General features: G+C 41.6%; 1 protein-coding gene across 4 annotated transcripts in view; it reads left to right on the forward strand.

Moving 5' to 3' along the window:
• Window positions 1-5,848, forward strand: part of KIT (KIT proto-oncogene, receptor tyrosine kinase) — an 82,574-nt gene extending 76,726 nt beyond the window's left edge. For all 4 annotated transcript variants that reach the window (XM_032151289.2, XM_032151304.2, XM_032151280.2 and 1 more), the window contains exons 18-21: window positions 1,633-1,744; window positions 1,856-1,955; window positions 2,308-2,413; window positions 3,563-5,848. In XM_032151289.2, the coding sequence (XP_032007180.1) occupies window positions 1,633-1,744; window positions 1,856-1,955; window positions 2,308-2,413; window positions 3,563-3,691 (447 nt within the window). In that variant the 3' untranslated portion in view covers window positions 3,692-5,848. The remainder of the gene's footprint in view (window positions 1-1,632; window positions 1,745-1,855; window positions 1,956-2,307; window positions 2,414-3,562) is intronic.
• The last annotated feature ends 8,080 nt before the right edge of the window (window positions 5,849-13,928 follow it).

Below are 13,928 nucleotides of genomic sequence, written 5' to 3' on the forward strand. Positions count from 1 at the left end.
TAGGAATACCAAGGAAAACAGTTAAATCGAAATAGCTCTCAAGATACTAAGTAAATTTATGATATGTCAGTACATGTGTTTACTACAGACAGTAACAGGCTCTGTTAGGTTGGTGTAAAAGTAATTGTGGGTTTTGCTATCTTTTCTAAAAACCACTGTAATTTTAGAGTGGTGATTAATGTAAATATGATTTTGAGATACCTGTAAAGACTTAATAGGATATGAAGATATTTATGATTCCTGTTCATGACAAAGTCACAGGTACAGCTGATACTACTGTGGTTTATCACCTTTGCTAGTAATTTAAAGAAATGCTAAATTTCGTCTAGAAATTAGCGAAAATAAGGATGCCATTTTTCCTTTCCAAGTTCACAGGCCCCTGAATTTGACACCCATAGATCTCAGGTTAGGAGCCCTTATAGGAACTTTAGCACAACATCTAGGGAAGGGAAGGGATATCGGAAGTTTTTTGTTTTGTTTTTGTAAACTGACTAAAATAACCTTAACACCAAAAAAAAAAAAAAAAAAAAAAGCTTTCCCAGTTTTCAATCCTAAGTGAATTAAGAGAAGGACTGATTTAGCTTTTTGTGGCAGATTAAGATTGGGAATCCAGAATGCATCTAAAAGGAATAGTTACAGAAAGTTTAGCTCAACTTTAATGGAGAGCGTTCTCCAAAGAGTCGTGATCACAAGCCACTACTGTTTATCAAGTACTTGCCTTTCTTCTAGGCAATTTTTCAGATAGCACTGAGTCAGGCGGTGCTAAGCATTTTTACCCACATTATCTTATTTAACCCACAGGACAATTCATGAAATTAAAAGTATTCATTTTGTTTTACAGAAGAAGATACTGAGGCTTAATTACAAATATTTTAGTGACTTTCCCAGTGTATTAGAGAAAGTTTTGGGTTTTGACAGAAAACCCAAAATAAAAGAAGTCTAGGGGTAGCAGGCCAGGATTGGTATAAAGGTTCCATGGAGTACCCGGGCCAAGTCTTTCCTTTCCATGCTTAGCCATTCCTGGGTGTAACCCCCATGTCCATGGTCCAAGATGACCACCAGGTAGATAGCCAGCCATCACATCCAGAAGGCAGGGGGCCCTTGCACTAGAGAAGAGAGGGCAGAGGGCACGTGCCAGCTATATTGTAAGGAGGTTTTCCTGAAGCTGCCATACAGCACTTACAACTTAGTGGCCAAAACCGAGTCACCTGACTACAGCTAGCTAGCTGCAAAGGAGGCTGGGAAATGTAGTCCTAATTGTGAGAGGCCGTGTTTGTCTTTTTAAGGAAGGAGAGGGACATATTCAGTGGAAACTAACAAATCTCTGCATTACCTAAGGCCCGTGGTGGAACCAGGGCTAAAATGTCTGGCTGTCTCTGACGTTTGTGCTCAATCTCCATGCCGTACTGACATAGTGTTCACATCTTAAAATGGGGATAATGCACTTGTGAGCCATGTATTTCAGAGGTGATTGGGATCATCTGAGATCATATAGGTAAAAGGTTTTTGTGAGATGGTACTCAAGTTATCACCCCACATTTCAGCAACAGCAGCATCTATAAGGATATCTTCTGTTCAGTTTTGTTGAGCTTCTGAATTAACATTGTTGACTCTGTTGTGCTTCTATTACAGGCTCGACTACCTGTGAAGTGGATGGCACCTGAAAGCATTTTCAACTGTGTGTACACGTTTGAAAGTGACGTCTGGTCCTATGGGATTTTTCTTTGGGAGCTGTTCTCTTTAGGTAAAATGATCCTTGCCAAAGTCACCTTCATTAGACTCAGAGCATCTTCTTGAGGTTTCATTGGTGTCCTGCTTCCTTGTGATTAACACTGCTTTGCAAACTGTGTCTCAGGAAGCAGCCCCTATCCTGGAATGCCGGTCGATTCTAAGTTCTACAAGATGATCAAGGAGGGCTTCCGGATGCTCAGCCCTGAACATGCACCTGCAGAAATGTAAGAGCCAAAAAGTTTTTCCTTTAGATCATGTTTTCCCTTTTATTGTTCTTTTTAAAGACAGAAACCCAGATGTTGAGGGTTTTCATAACACAGTTTGAAATGTCACTTGGATTCTTTATGACACTGGTCAAATGTCATTTCTGTAGTTTATTTTCATAATCTCTTGTCACCAAAAATACAGAAAGTTTCAGCAACATTTCATACATGCAGTGTTTTATGTTATCTGTCTGTCAGTCCGTATGTCCAGTCACATAGCCTTGGAATTATTACTGAAGTTGCTGGATGCCCATACATTTGAAAACAAGCTGAGGGCATTGAGGAGGGATAGGAAATGGCCCTTGTCTTACAGGTATGACATAATGAAGACTTGCTGGGATGCGGATCCCCTAAAAAGACCAACGTTCAAGCAAATTGTTCAGCTAATTGAGAAGCAGATTTCAGAGAGCACCAATCACGTGAGTATACCCTGGCCAGGCATAGGATCCCCCTTCTCCCAGTTCCAGGTGTGTCCTCCTCCTCCTCAGGCTTTCAGGGTGAGGACTAACCTCCCAACCCCTTCTCTCCTCATCTTAGGTTGCAAATTGGGCTTCAGGTAGGGGAAGTAAAGCAATGGAAACCAGTTCTTTCTGCCCAGCCCTCCTGTTCTGAGCCAAAGAAGGATGTGAGATTGAGGGGGAAGGGTGGAGAGTTTTGTACTCACTGGAAGTAGAAGTTTCCATAAGGATTTGCCGTGTTTCCTCCCCCATGTCAAATGCTGGTCATGGGGTCAGTATTTTCTCCCTCTCACATGTCAGGGCCATGCATCCTTTGGAGGGTTGGGGTGATGTGAACTAGAATAAAAGCATAGAAAAGACAGCTTGTTACTGCAGTGAAATAAGCCTTCTGATCAAACAAGCATAGCCAGAAAATGGCAGATAGCTGTCATGCCCACAAGCCATATAGAATGAAGAGCTGTTTGAAGTTGGGAGATCCCTCCCAGTGATTTGGGAAGCGTGGGGGAATGAAAACTCAAATCCATTATTTCCTCTCTTGCTTTTAAGCACGAATTAGTGATACTTTGACTCAGATTTTTTTAAGCTGCTTTCTTTACTGGGCTGTGTGCTTGGAGCTATCTTTCCTTTCCTAATAGCACACCACTGATAATTTTTGGGTTAAAGCTTGTTCTTCTAGGTGTCAAAGCATGTTTCAAATTAAACAGCATTTTCCACCCAGTTGCTTTGATTCTTGACAAGAGACCCCTGGAAGGGCCATGGGTTTCTCAGCAAATTACATTGGTTGTTGGGTTGTAGTTGGCTGTAGAGATTTACAAGCCTTTTAAATAGGTTAGATAGTGCTTGCTGCCTGGTGTGCCCTATTGGAAGAGCTAAGCTTGTGCATGTTTTGTCCCCACTTCTTGTATACAGTTATTTCCTTGGAAAACTGAAGGGGAAAACAAGCTTGTGTTTGTTTTGTCAGTATGACTTGGGTTTTGGCCACAAAGTTCTTGTAAACCACTTCTCTCTTAAGAGTTTCCATCGGTTGTGATCTTGACACCGTAAGTATGCCTTTTGTTGCTGTGTTCATTGTAGGGACTGGCGTATTGACTACGGGCTTGTTTTCCCCAGATTTACTCCAACTTAGCAAACTGCAGCCCCAACCGACAGAAGCCCGTGGTGGACCATTCTGTGCGGATCAATTCTGTCGGCAGCACCGCTTCCTCCTCCCAGCCTCTGCTTGTGCACGACGACGTCTGAGCAGAATGAGTGTTTGGGTCACCCCTCCAGGAATGATCTCCTCTTCTTTTGGCTTCCATGATGGATATTTTCTTTTCTTTCGACTTGCATCCAACTCCAGGATAGTGGGCACCCCACTGCAATCCTGTCTTTCTGAGCACACTTTAGTGGTCGATGATTTTTGTCATCAGCCACCGTCCTATTGCAAAGGTTCGAACTGTATATATTCCCAATAGCAACATAGCTTCTACCATGAACAGAAAACATTCTGATTTGGAAAAAGTGAGGGAGGTATGGGCTGGGGGCCAGAGTCCTTTCCAAGGCTCCTCCAATTCTGCCCAAAAATATGGTTGATAGTTTGCCTGAATAAATGGTAGTAATCACATTTGGCCTTCAGAACCATCCATAGTAGTATGATGATACAAGATTAGAAGCTGAAAACCTAAGTCCTTTATGTGGAAAACAGAACATCATTAGAACAAAGGACAGAGTATGAACACCTGGGCTTAAGAAATCTAGTATTTCATGCTGGGAATGAGACGTAGGCCATGAAAAAAATGATCCCCAAGTGTGAACAAAAGATGCTCTTCTGTGGACCACTGCATGAGCTTTTATACTACTGACCTGGTTTTTAAATAGAGTTTGCTATTAGAGCATTGAATTGGAGAGAAGGCCTCCCTAGCCAGCACTTGTATATACGCATCTATAAATTGTCCGTGTTCATACATTTGAGGGGAAAACACCATAAGGTTTCGTTTCTGTATACAACCCTGGCATTATGTCCACTGTGTATAGAAGTAGATTAAGAGCCATATAAGTTTGAAGGAAACAGTTAATACCATTTTTTAAGGAAACAATATAACCACAAAGCACAGTCTGAACAAAATCTCCTCTTTTAGCTGATGAACTTACTCTATAGATTCTGTGGAACAAGCCTATCAGCTTCAGAATGGCATTGTACTCAATGGATTTGATGCTGTTTGACAGAGTTACTGATTTCACTGCATGGCTCCCACAGGAGTGAGAAGACACTGCCATCTTAGTTTGAATTCTTATGTAGCAGGAAATAAAGTTTAGGTTTAGCCTCCTTCACAGGCATGTCCTGGACGCCGGGCCAGTATCTATATATGTGTGTATACGTTTGTATGTGTGTAGACAAATATTTGGAGGGGTATTTTTGCCCTGAGTCCAAGAGGGTCCTTTAGTACCCGAAAAGTAACTTGGCTTTCATTATTAGTACTGCTCTTGTTTCTTTCCACATAGCTATCTAGAGTAGCTTACCAGAAGCTTCCATAGCGGTGCAGAGGAAGTGGAAGGCATCAGTCCCTATGTATTTGCAGTCCACCTGCACTTAAGGCACTCTGTTATTTAGACTCATCTTACTGTACCTGTTCCTTAGACCTTCCATAATGCTACTGTCTCACTGAAACATTTAAATTTTACCCTTTAGACTGTAGCCTAGATATTATTCTTGTAGTTTACCTCTTTAAAAGCAAAACAAAACAAAAAACTCCCCTTCCTCACTGCCCAATATAAAAGGCAAATATGTACATGGCAGAGTTTGTGTGTCGTCTTGAAAGATTCAGGTATGTTGCCTTTATGGTTTCCCCCTTCTACGTTTCTTAGACTACATTTAGAGAACTGTGGCCATTATCTGGAAGTAACCATTTGCACTGGAGTGCTATGCTCTCGCACCTTTCCAAAGTTAACAGATTTTGGGGTTGTGTTGTCACCCAAGAGATTGTTGTTTGCCATACTTTGTCCGAAAAATTCCTTTGTGTTTCTGTTGACTTCAATGATAGTAAGAAAAGTGGTTGTTAGTTATAGATGTCTAGGTACTTCAGGGGCACTTCATTGAGAGTTTTGTCTTGGATATTCTTGAAAGTTTATATTTTTATAATTTTTTCTTACATCAGATGTTTCTTTGCAGTGGCTTAATGTTTGAAATTATTTTGTGGCTTTTTTTGTAAATATTGAAATGTAGCAATAATGTCTTTTGAATATTCCCAAGCCCATGAGTCCTTGAAAATATTTTTTATATATACAGTAACTTTATGTGTAAATACATAAGCGGTGTAAGATTAAAGGATGTTGGTGTTCCACGTGTTTTATTCCTGTATGTTGTCCAATTGTTGACAGTTCTGAAGAATTCTAATAAAATGTACATATATAAATCAAGTGGAGTCATTTGATTGTTGAGATTCGTGAGATCAAACTTTAAAGCATTAAAGTGCATTCATCCTGACAAAGTTTTATACTCAGTTTTCATAAAATATGTGCAGGGCTATCAGATCACACTAGGATTTACATGCTTCGAGATTCAACAGATATTAAGAATTTTCATACGTGTGATATTTTCTCATTTTAGTGTTACAACCTGAGGTCTCTATTTAAATAGAAAAATAGATGCAGAGAACATTCTAAAAATTTTACACATAGCTATGATTGTTATTAGATTGATTCATGTGAATTTTTGGTATTCATGTGAATTTGCTGCCATTTTTGGCAGCAAAATAATGGTCAAATAACAGCAATTTCATGTGGCTTAATCTAATATGACTGGCATGTTTCTCCCCAAAAGAGACTGTCTAAAAACATGAACAGTAAAATAATAGACCAAGTTGACATGAGGAATCCCAAGAAAGTGGCTTGTATTCTTGTTGGCTTGGGTTTCGAAGAGAGGTTATTTCAAAATGAGATATTCATGCTCCGCCTGAAGTCCTTATTCTTACTTGCTTCTGGAACACAGTTAGGTTCCACTTCTACTTGGAGGGAGGTGCTTAGTACGTATGAGCTGGGTGCTGTCATGTGGGTGAAACATTCTGCATACCCAAGTGGTACCGTCCAGACCACTGGAACCCAAACAGAGGCTCAGAGTTCTTCAGCTTGAAACAAAGGAAGCACCCTGAATCCCATACTCCTATGAAGAACGAGGCACCCACACACCCTCAGTCAGGACTGCCTTTATTGACGTGACATCTACACCTGCAGAAATGTCTCCTGAAAGGACAGGGAAGGGGTGAAAAGTGACCTGTAATGAAAAGGAATCCTTTTAAAATCAAGAGGGAATTGTGTGGCAAGGAATGCGTCAATAATCAGTGAAAAACAGACCTACATTTCAGTCAGGCAATTCCCATTATTTTATTACAGACAGGAATGAATGCTAATTGACCACAAAACAAAGAAGTCTTTTCTTTCCAAATGTTTTCACTGTCATTTAGCCTTTGTCATGTGTGAGAAATTTGCGTTAGAAGCAGTTGACAGGCCCCTGTGTTAAGAGTGTAGCTAATTTTCCTCACCAGCCTAGCTTTTCACAGGAAAGTAATACCAGGTCTTGGTGCCCAGGCTCAAACTTGGTTAGAATCTCAGTGCCACCGCTGTGTCTACCGCTTAACCGTTGTGTGACATTAGGCAGATTAGCTCTTGAAATCTCAGCTTGTGGGAGTAGTGTCTACCTTGATGTATTAATGTGAAGCTGTCGAGGCCAGCTCGTTCATATGCCTAATAAGTTTTGCCACAGCCAATTCACCTTACTAAGCAGGGAGGGCGGTGTTCCTCTACTGACATAACCCATATAAAATTACACAGTCAAAAGCTTGATTCTAATTTTCTTTTAGGTGCAAACAGTATTATACAAGTGTGCTGTAAAACTTGACATTGCTATAAAGATTTCTGGGTGGTGGTGGTGATTTTTTTTTTTTTTTAATCCCAGTGTTTGGCCAGGAATTCAAACCTCTCTATTCTTGCTCCAGCCTTCCTTCCTACTTCTCTCCTATTATCGAAGGCCCATGAGTATGCCCCATGCTCTTCTCTGCTTCCATTCTCAGACTGCTTACTGTCTCTTCCCTCCAGCAAGACCCCATCTTTGAAGACCAGCAAAATCATCTCAGTGGGAAGTTGTCGCTGAACTACCACAACACTCTTTACTTCTTATGGCTCTTACAATTGATTTTTTGGTTATTTTGGCTCTTGTCCCCACCCATACTATATCCAGACTTAAAATCGGTTAACATAAAATTCCTGTATGTGCCAGGGTTACTGGTGTCAGTGGTATCATTTATTTGTTTAAATATTGAATTGTCCAGACACTCAGGGGTTAAATTGCCCAAGAGGTTGCAAGAGTTGTGTTTTGCCCAAGTTCACGGAGCAGTACGTGAAGCCAGACTTGGAATCCAGAGGGGTACCTCAGTGATGGCAAACACCTGGTCTTCCCATGCTGGTGTCTCCCACCACCCTAGCCATGCAGACACCACTCATCTGCCACCACACCCTCCAGCTGAGCCCAGGTGCCTTAGAAGTCACAGTCTTCTCCAACAAGCTGATAGGAATCAATTGGTGTTAGCCTGCAGAGAGACTTACCTGTCGCCCTTAAATGATGACCAAGTTTCCATCTTCCTGAGGGACAGATGTTCTTCATCTCAGACACCCCCGAAGCTGCTAGCACAGTACTTCAAGAGTGCTTCTTTTTGAACGAATAATTAAACATCCCATCAGTGTTTGGATTGAGAGAGAGCCATTTGGGAGGAAATGGGCCCAAGAAAGAGAGGAAATAGAAGGAGACAGAAGCTAGTGAAGTTAGCTTAATTTCACATGAGGGAGTGGCGCTTTGGGGAGAAGAGAAAGGGGAACTAGAAACATTCCTTCGGACAGCCTTACTGAGGCCTATACAAAGGCTTTGTGGGAACAAGGAGAAGAGAAGGAGGGCGTTGGTAGATGAGGAAGGGTGGAGAGGAAGGGAAAGTGGCAGGAGTGCTCTTCCTTATTCAGAAGTAGGGAGAGGAGCTGCAGCTGACAAGCAGCTTCTGGGCTTAAGGTGCAGAAGCTGAAGACGGGAAGACTGTGCCACCGCACACTGGTCTTGGAGAAGGTCAGCAGCACCAGGGTCTGCATGAGAAAATGCCCCACAGGAGAGGTCTCGGGATGAGCAAGGCTTCAGGAAGCACCAGCTGGGCAGCCTTTGAGTGAACCTTTATGAAGAAAAGTGTATTGGTTTCCTAGGGCTGCCATAACAAAGCACTCGAAACTGGCTGGCTTCCATATGGAAATTGATTGTCTCACAGTCCTGGAGGCTAGAAGTCTGAGATCAGGGTGTCGGCAGGGTCGGTTCTTTCTGAGCCCTGAGGATCTGTCCCATGCCTCTCCCAGCTTCTGGTGGTTTGTTGGCAGTCTTTGGCATTCTTTGTACGTCTCTGTCTTCAGCTTCAACTTCACATGGTGCCCTCCCTCTGTGTGTGTCTGTGTCCAGGTTCCGCCTTTTGATGAAGACACTAGTCATATTGGATTAGGGATTCAACCTACTCCAGTACAACTTCATCTTAACTAATTACACCTCCCAAGACCTTATTTCCCGTAAGGCCATATTCTCAAGTACTGGGAGTTACGGATATGACTTCAGCATAGGAGTTTGGGAGAGACACAATTCAACCCAGAACAGAAAAATCTCAAAACCCTCTTGATTGCAGGTGACCTGGTTCTCCCTAGAGTACAAAATGGGCTCTCTAAAAACTCTTGAGTGATCTGCAAAGTTCCAATTTCACAGCACTCTGTTCAATCATTTCACTGCCTAGAGCAGTGTTTAGAACAGAGCCTGGTCTGCAGCAACCACTCAATTGTCAAATAAATGAAGCTTTATGCATTGAAGGACTCCTCCTTGAAACTTGCCTTCTTGCCTGCATTCGCCGGTCCTCCTCTTTGTCTTCCTCCAGCACCCCTTTAAAAGTGGGAGTTCCAGCGTTTGGTCCTTTCTTGTCTTATTTCAGCTGATATGTTCTCCAATCTCTGGTCAATCTCGTCTAATCCCTGAGATGTGGCTGTCGTCTACCAACCTACAATTTCCAACTCTGTCTCTGGCTCTGACATCTCTCCCTTTGTATAGACTAGAATTGTCAGATAAAATACAGGACAGCCAGTTAAATTTGAATTTCAACATTTAATATAAGTAGGTACCCTTAAGTATTTAGGACATATGGATCCTAAAAAATTGTTATGCACTTGAAGTTCAAAGTCAACTTGATGACCAGTATTTTGTTTACTAAATCTGGTAACCCTTGTCTAGATTGTGAGACTCTTCAAGTTAAGGACGACACTTAATTAATTATTGGATATTCTAGGTCCAGCACATGGAAGAAATGCAGTTTCAAAGATACTAAAATATAGAAGAGGAACTTTATTTTATTGAAGGTCTGCAGGTGGCAAACCCTTTACTTTTTGATGTCTAAATTGTCATTTCACCTTCATTCTTAAAAAAATATTTGCACTAGATATAGAACTCAAGGATGGCAGTTATATTTTTCAGCACATTCATTTCCACCCTCTTCAAGTTTCCATTTTTTGCTATTGAGAAGTCTTTTCAGATTGTCATTCTCCTGAAGATATTATTTTTTTGTTTTCATTATTGCCTCTAACATTTTCTCTTTGTCTTTGGTCTTTACAGTTTCACTATGATATGTCTAAGATTGAATTTCTCCTTACTTATCTTATTTGAAATTCTTTGGACTCCTTGAATCTATAGATTGGTGTCTTTCATCAATACTGGAAAAATCTCAGTCCTTTTAAAATTGTTCAGTCTTTTAAAAATCTTTCTTCTCCATCTTATTTCTCTTCTCTTGCTGGTACTCCAATTCAATGCATCTTAAAGTCTTACTGTATCCTCCATGTCTCTTAATCTGGCTTTCATATTTCCTTCTTTTTGTCTTTCTATGCTACATGCAAGGTAACATCTGTTCTTCCTGTTATCTGAATCCCCCTTCGGCTCCTGTCCATGGAGAACCATTTTAGTACCTTTACTGAGGCATAATTAACATACCATAGACTCCACTGGCCATTGTAAGTATATAATTCAATGATTTTATTAAATTACAGAATTGTGCAACTATTTCCACAATCCAGCTTTAGAACATTGCTGTTATCCCCAAAATTTCCCTTATGCCTGTTTGCAGTTAAATCGTATTCGAATAATTTTAATGGATTAATTTTCAGTTATTTTTGCCCTGTGAGATAATACCACATATTTGACTTTCTCTTATATTACTCACCCATTTATTGTCTCTGGGCTCTTCCCAGATGTTTTGGTCACATAAATAACAGTGATAATCAACAGGTTGCCTTGGTTGGAGAATTATCAGTGGTGATAATACTGATGATAATGAGAGCTATCATTTATGTAAAGCCTATTATGTCCCTGGATCTTTATTGGGTGTGTTGTACGTATTACCTTATTTAAGCCTCACAACAATCCTGGAAGGTAGGTATTATTTGTCTCCATTTAAAGGTGAGAAAACTCGGCCTCTGAGAGGCTTGCTATCTTGCCCTAAACTTCACGGCTATGGGCAATGGAACTGAGAGGTAAGCTCTAGTTTGACCCCTGAATCATAGGATTTTAAGCAGGAACTTCACCAAGATGAGCAAGTCCTTTCTTGTCTGTTTCTCAGTGTTGGATGATCTTTGAGCCATTTCATTTCACTTTTAAAAATACAAGAGAAGGCTGAGCATGGTGGTTCATGCCTATAATCCCAACACTTTGGGAGGCCAAGGGGGAGGACTGCTTCAGCCCAGGAGTTTGAGACGAGCCTGGGCAACACAGCGAAACCTCATCTCTATAAAAAATAAAAATAAATAAAAATACGAGAAGGTAAGGAAATCAAATCAGCCACTTTGCTACTTATTACTAATTCCTCTAAAATGTTGGTGGGAATGTGGTTGAAGTAAATGCTAATATAGGCTCCAGAATTATCTGTTGATGTCACAGGTTTGTGATCTGCCCACTTCCTGGTGTGCCATGAGAGCTTCCCCATGTCCTTCAGGGACATTTATCCCCCTCTGTTTCAAAGAATGATCTAGTTCATTTGAGCCTGGTGAGAAAAACAAAATGCTGGATTTACAGAGGGGTGTGGGGTCTGAACTGTGGAGAGGAGCATTAGATAGAGCCAATCAGGAATTTCAGATCAATGAGAGTGTGGGTGAAAATACTGCCTTTCTCTCGATCCAACAGTTGTTATTGTTGGTTATAAATTAACAAGCTGTTACCCATATGTCTCCTCCACTGTTGATTCCATGTTCATTGGTTGAATGCAGCTTCTGTGATGTGGGTTCTTCTATGAAGGGTTTAACTTCACAAGGGCTAAGTCCTCAGGGTAAACACTCCTAGTTGAAATAAATGTTCTCGAGTGGCTCAGCTGTGTGTCTCCATCCATGGCTGACTTTGAAGTGTGCGTGCCTCTTTGAGCACATCAGCAGGGCTGTGGTGTATTTTACGAGACTGACCTTTTACTTTGTGGTCTGTGGCTTAGCAGCCACTCTTGTTCTGTAGCAAATGAAGAATGAGGACAGGCAAAAGGACTTTCTTAATGGCTGCTTGTCTCAGGATATGAATAGGCATCCTAAGGAAACTGAAAACACTTGTGTCCACACAACAGGCCACCTGGGTGGCCTGAGTGCCAAACCCTCTTATATGGCATAAGTTGCTTCTAATCAGGGTGCATTTTACTCCTATGGAGTGTTTGGAACAGAACGCGGGTATGTGTGAACTGAATTTCTCTACTGCTACATTCAGATACTCCAGTTGACATGGTAGCATGATGTGACAATAGCTTTTAATTGAGTGATCTGGTTCATTAGCAAAGACATGAAATGACTTTTTTGAGAAGGATACACAGGTTTCCAATAGGTTCAGTGAGAAAGAATGCTGTGGTTAAGTTCTGTCTGCTTGGACATAGGCATGGGAAATTGTATTTTGTGTGCTAACTCTTACATAGCACCCATATATAGCTTGTATGTTCTCAGTGCTTTACATACATTCATTAGTCTAATCCTCTCAAAAACCATACGTAAGAGTTATTATTTTACAGATGAGGAAAATAAGGCACAGAGAGGTCAAACAGCCTGCCCAATGTTACAAAGCTAGTAAGTGGCCAAGGCAGGACTGGAATCCAAGGAGCCTGGCTTCAGAGTTTGGGTTCTGAACCACTATGCCAAACTGCCTCTCTACGTACTTATTTTCCTGTTCTAATCAAGACAGACTACCTAGGTCAGCTGGGTTCCATACAGGCCTCATATTTTTCCCTGGCCTAGGATGCAAGAGGGGATCTTCTCCACATGGATGCCTCCTACACGTGAGTTTCATGGGACTCGAATGCCCTTCTTTTCTCCTAGGCTGACAAGGATTTAGATTCCTGACCTTGCAAAATGAGATGGCTTTTTCAGGAAGATAATGAGGAAGCCCCAAGGATAAACAGGCACCCAGAGCAATGTTGGTGACAACTGAACTGTCTCTGAAATGCATGATATCTAAGGATGACAGGGAAAGTTGAAGACAATGGTACAGTGTAAGGCAGCAGTCCCCAACCATTTTAGAACCAGGGACCAATTTTGTGGAAGACAATATTTTCATGGACAGGGGTGGGGAGAATGGTTTCGGGTTGAAACTGTTCTGCCTCAGATCATCAGGCATTAGATTCTCATAAGAAGTGGGCAACCTAGATCCCTCACATGTACTGGTTAACAACAATAGGGTTCATGCTCCTATGAAAATCTAAAGCTGCCTCTGATCTTACAGGAAGCTGAGCTCAGGCAGTAATGCTCCCTTGCCCTTGCAATGCAGCCTAGTTTCTAACAGGCCATGGACCAGTACCGGTCCCTGTTGGGGACCCAGGTTGTAAGGAGTCCCAAGCCCATCCTGTTGCCTTAGTTGTGCTACTATTTACCACTTACCTTACCTCCTTTCTTAAGCAACCATTTATTAAGCATTAAACACTTCACTTGCATTATTTCATCCTATCCTCACAACAGCCCTAGGAGATAGGGAGTGATCTGTATTGCAAAGATGAGGAAACTAAGACTCAAGGAGTTTAAGTAAATTTTGTTTAACTCCAAATTCCCTCTCAATGGATTCCACAGAAAATTTCCACTGTTGTTGCTGCTGAACCCCAAATTAAGTGAAAAGTCCCAATGAGCAAAATAGACAATAGTGATAGGGGTCCCTGAAGTCCACTTGCCTGCCCAGCTCTTCCTCCACAGCTACCCCTCAGACTCTCTAGTCCTTCACAGGCCACATTTGGGAAATCACTGAAAGTTCCCTGCAGTTCAGCAGCTTAAAATCCCAACCTGTCGTGATGTGGTTGACTGTGGCTGAGGTTTCCTGTTACTGAAAGACTTCCAGTCCCTGGAGCACCTTGGGGGCATTCCCCAGTCTCTTAAATGCAGACTCTTCTATTGACTCAAACAGGAAGATATGGAAGGAAGCACATCTTCCCTGTCTACA

This window comes from Hylobates moloch, unplaced genomic scaffold, assembly GCF_009828535.3.
Source record: "Hylobates moloch isolate HMO894 unplaced genomic scaffold, HMol_V3 SCAFFOLD_2, whole genome shotgun sequence".
Taxonomy (NCBI): Eukaryota; Metazoa; Chordata; class Mammalia; order Primates; family Hylobatidae; genus Hylobates; species Hylobates moloch.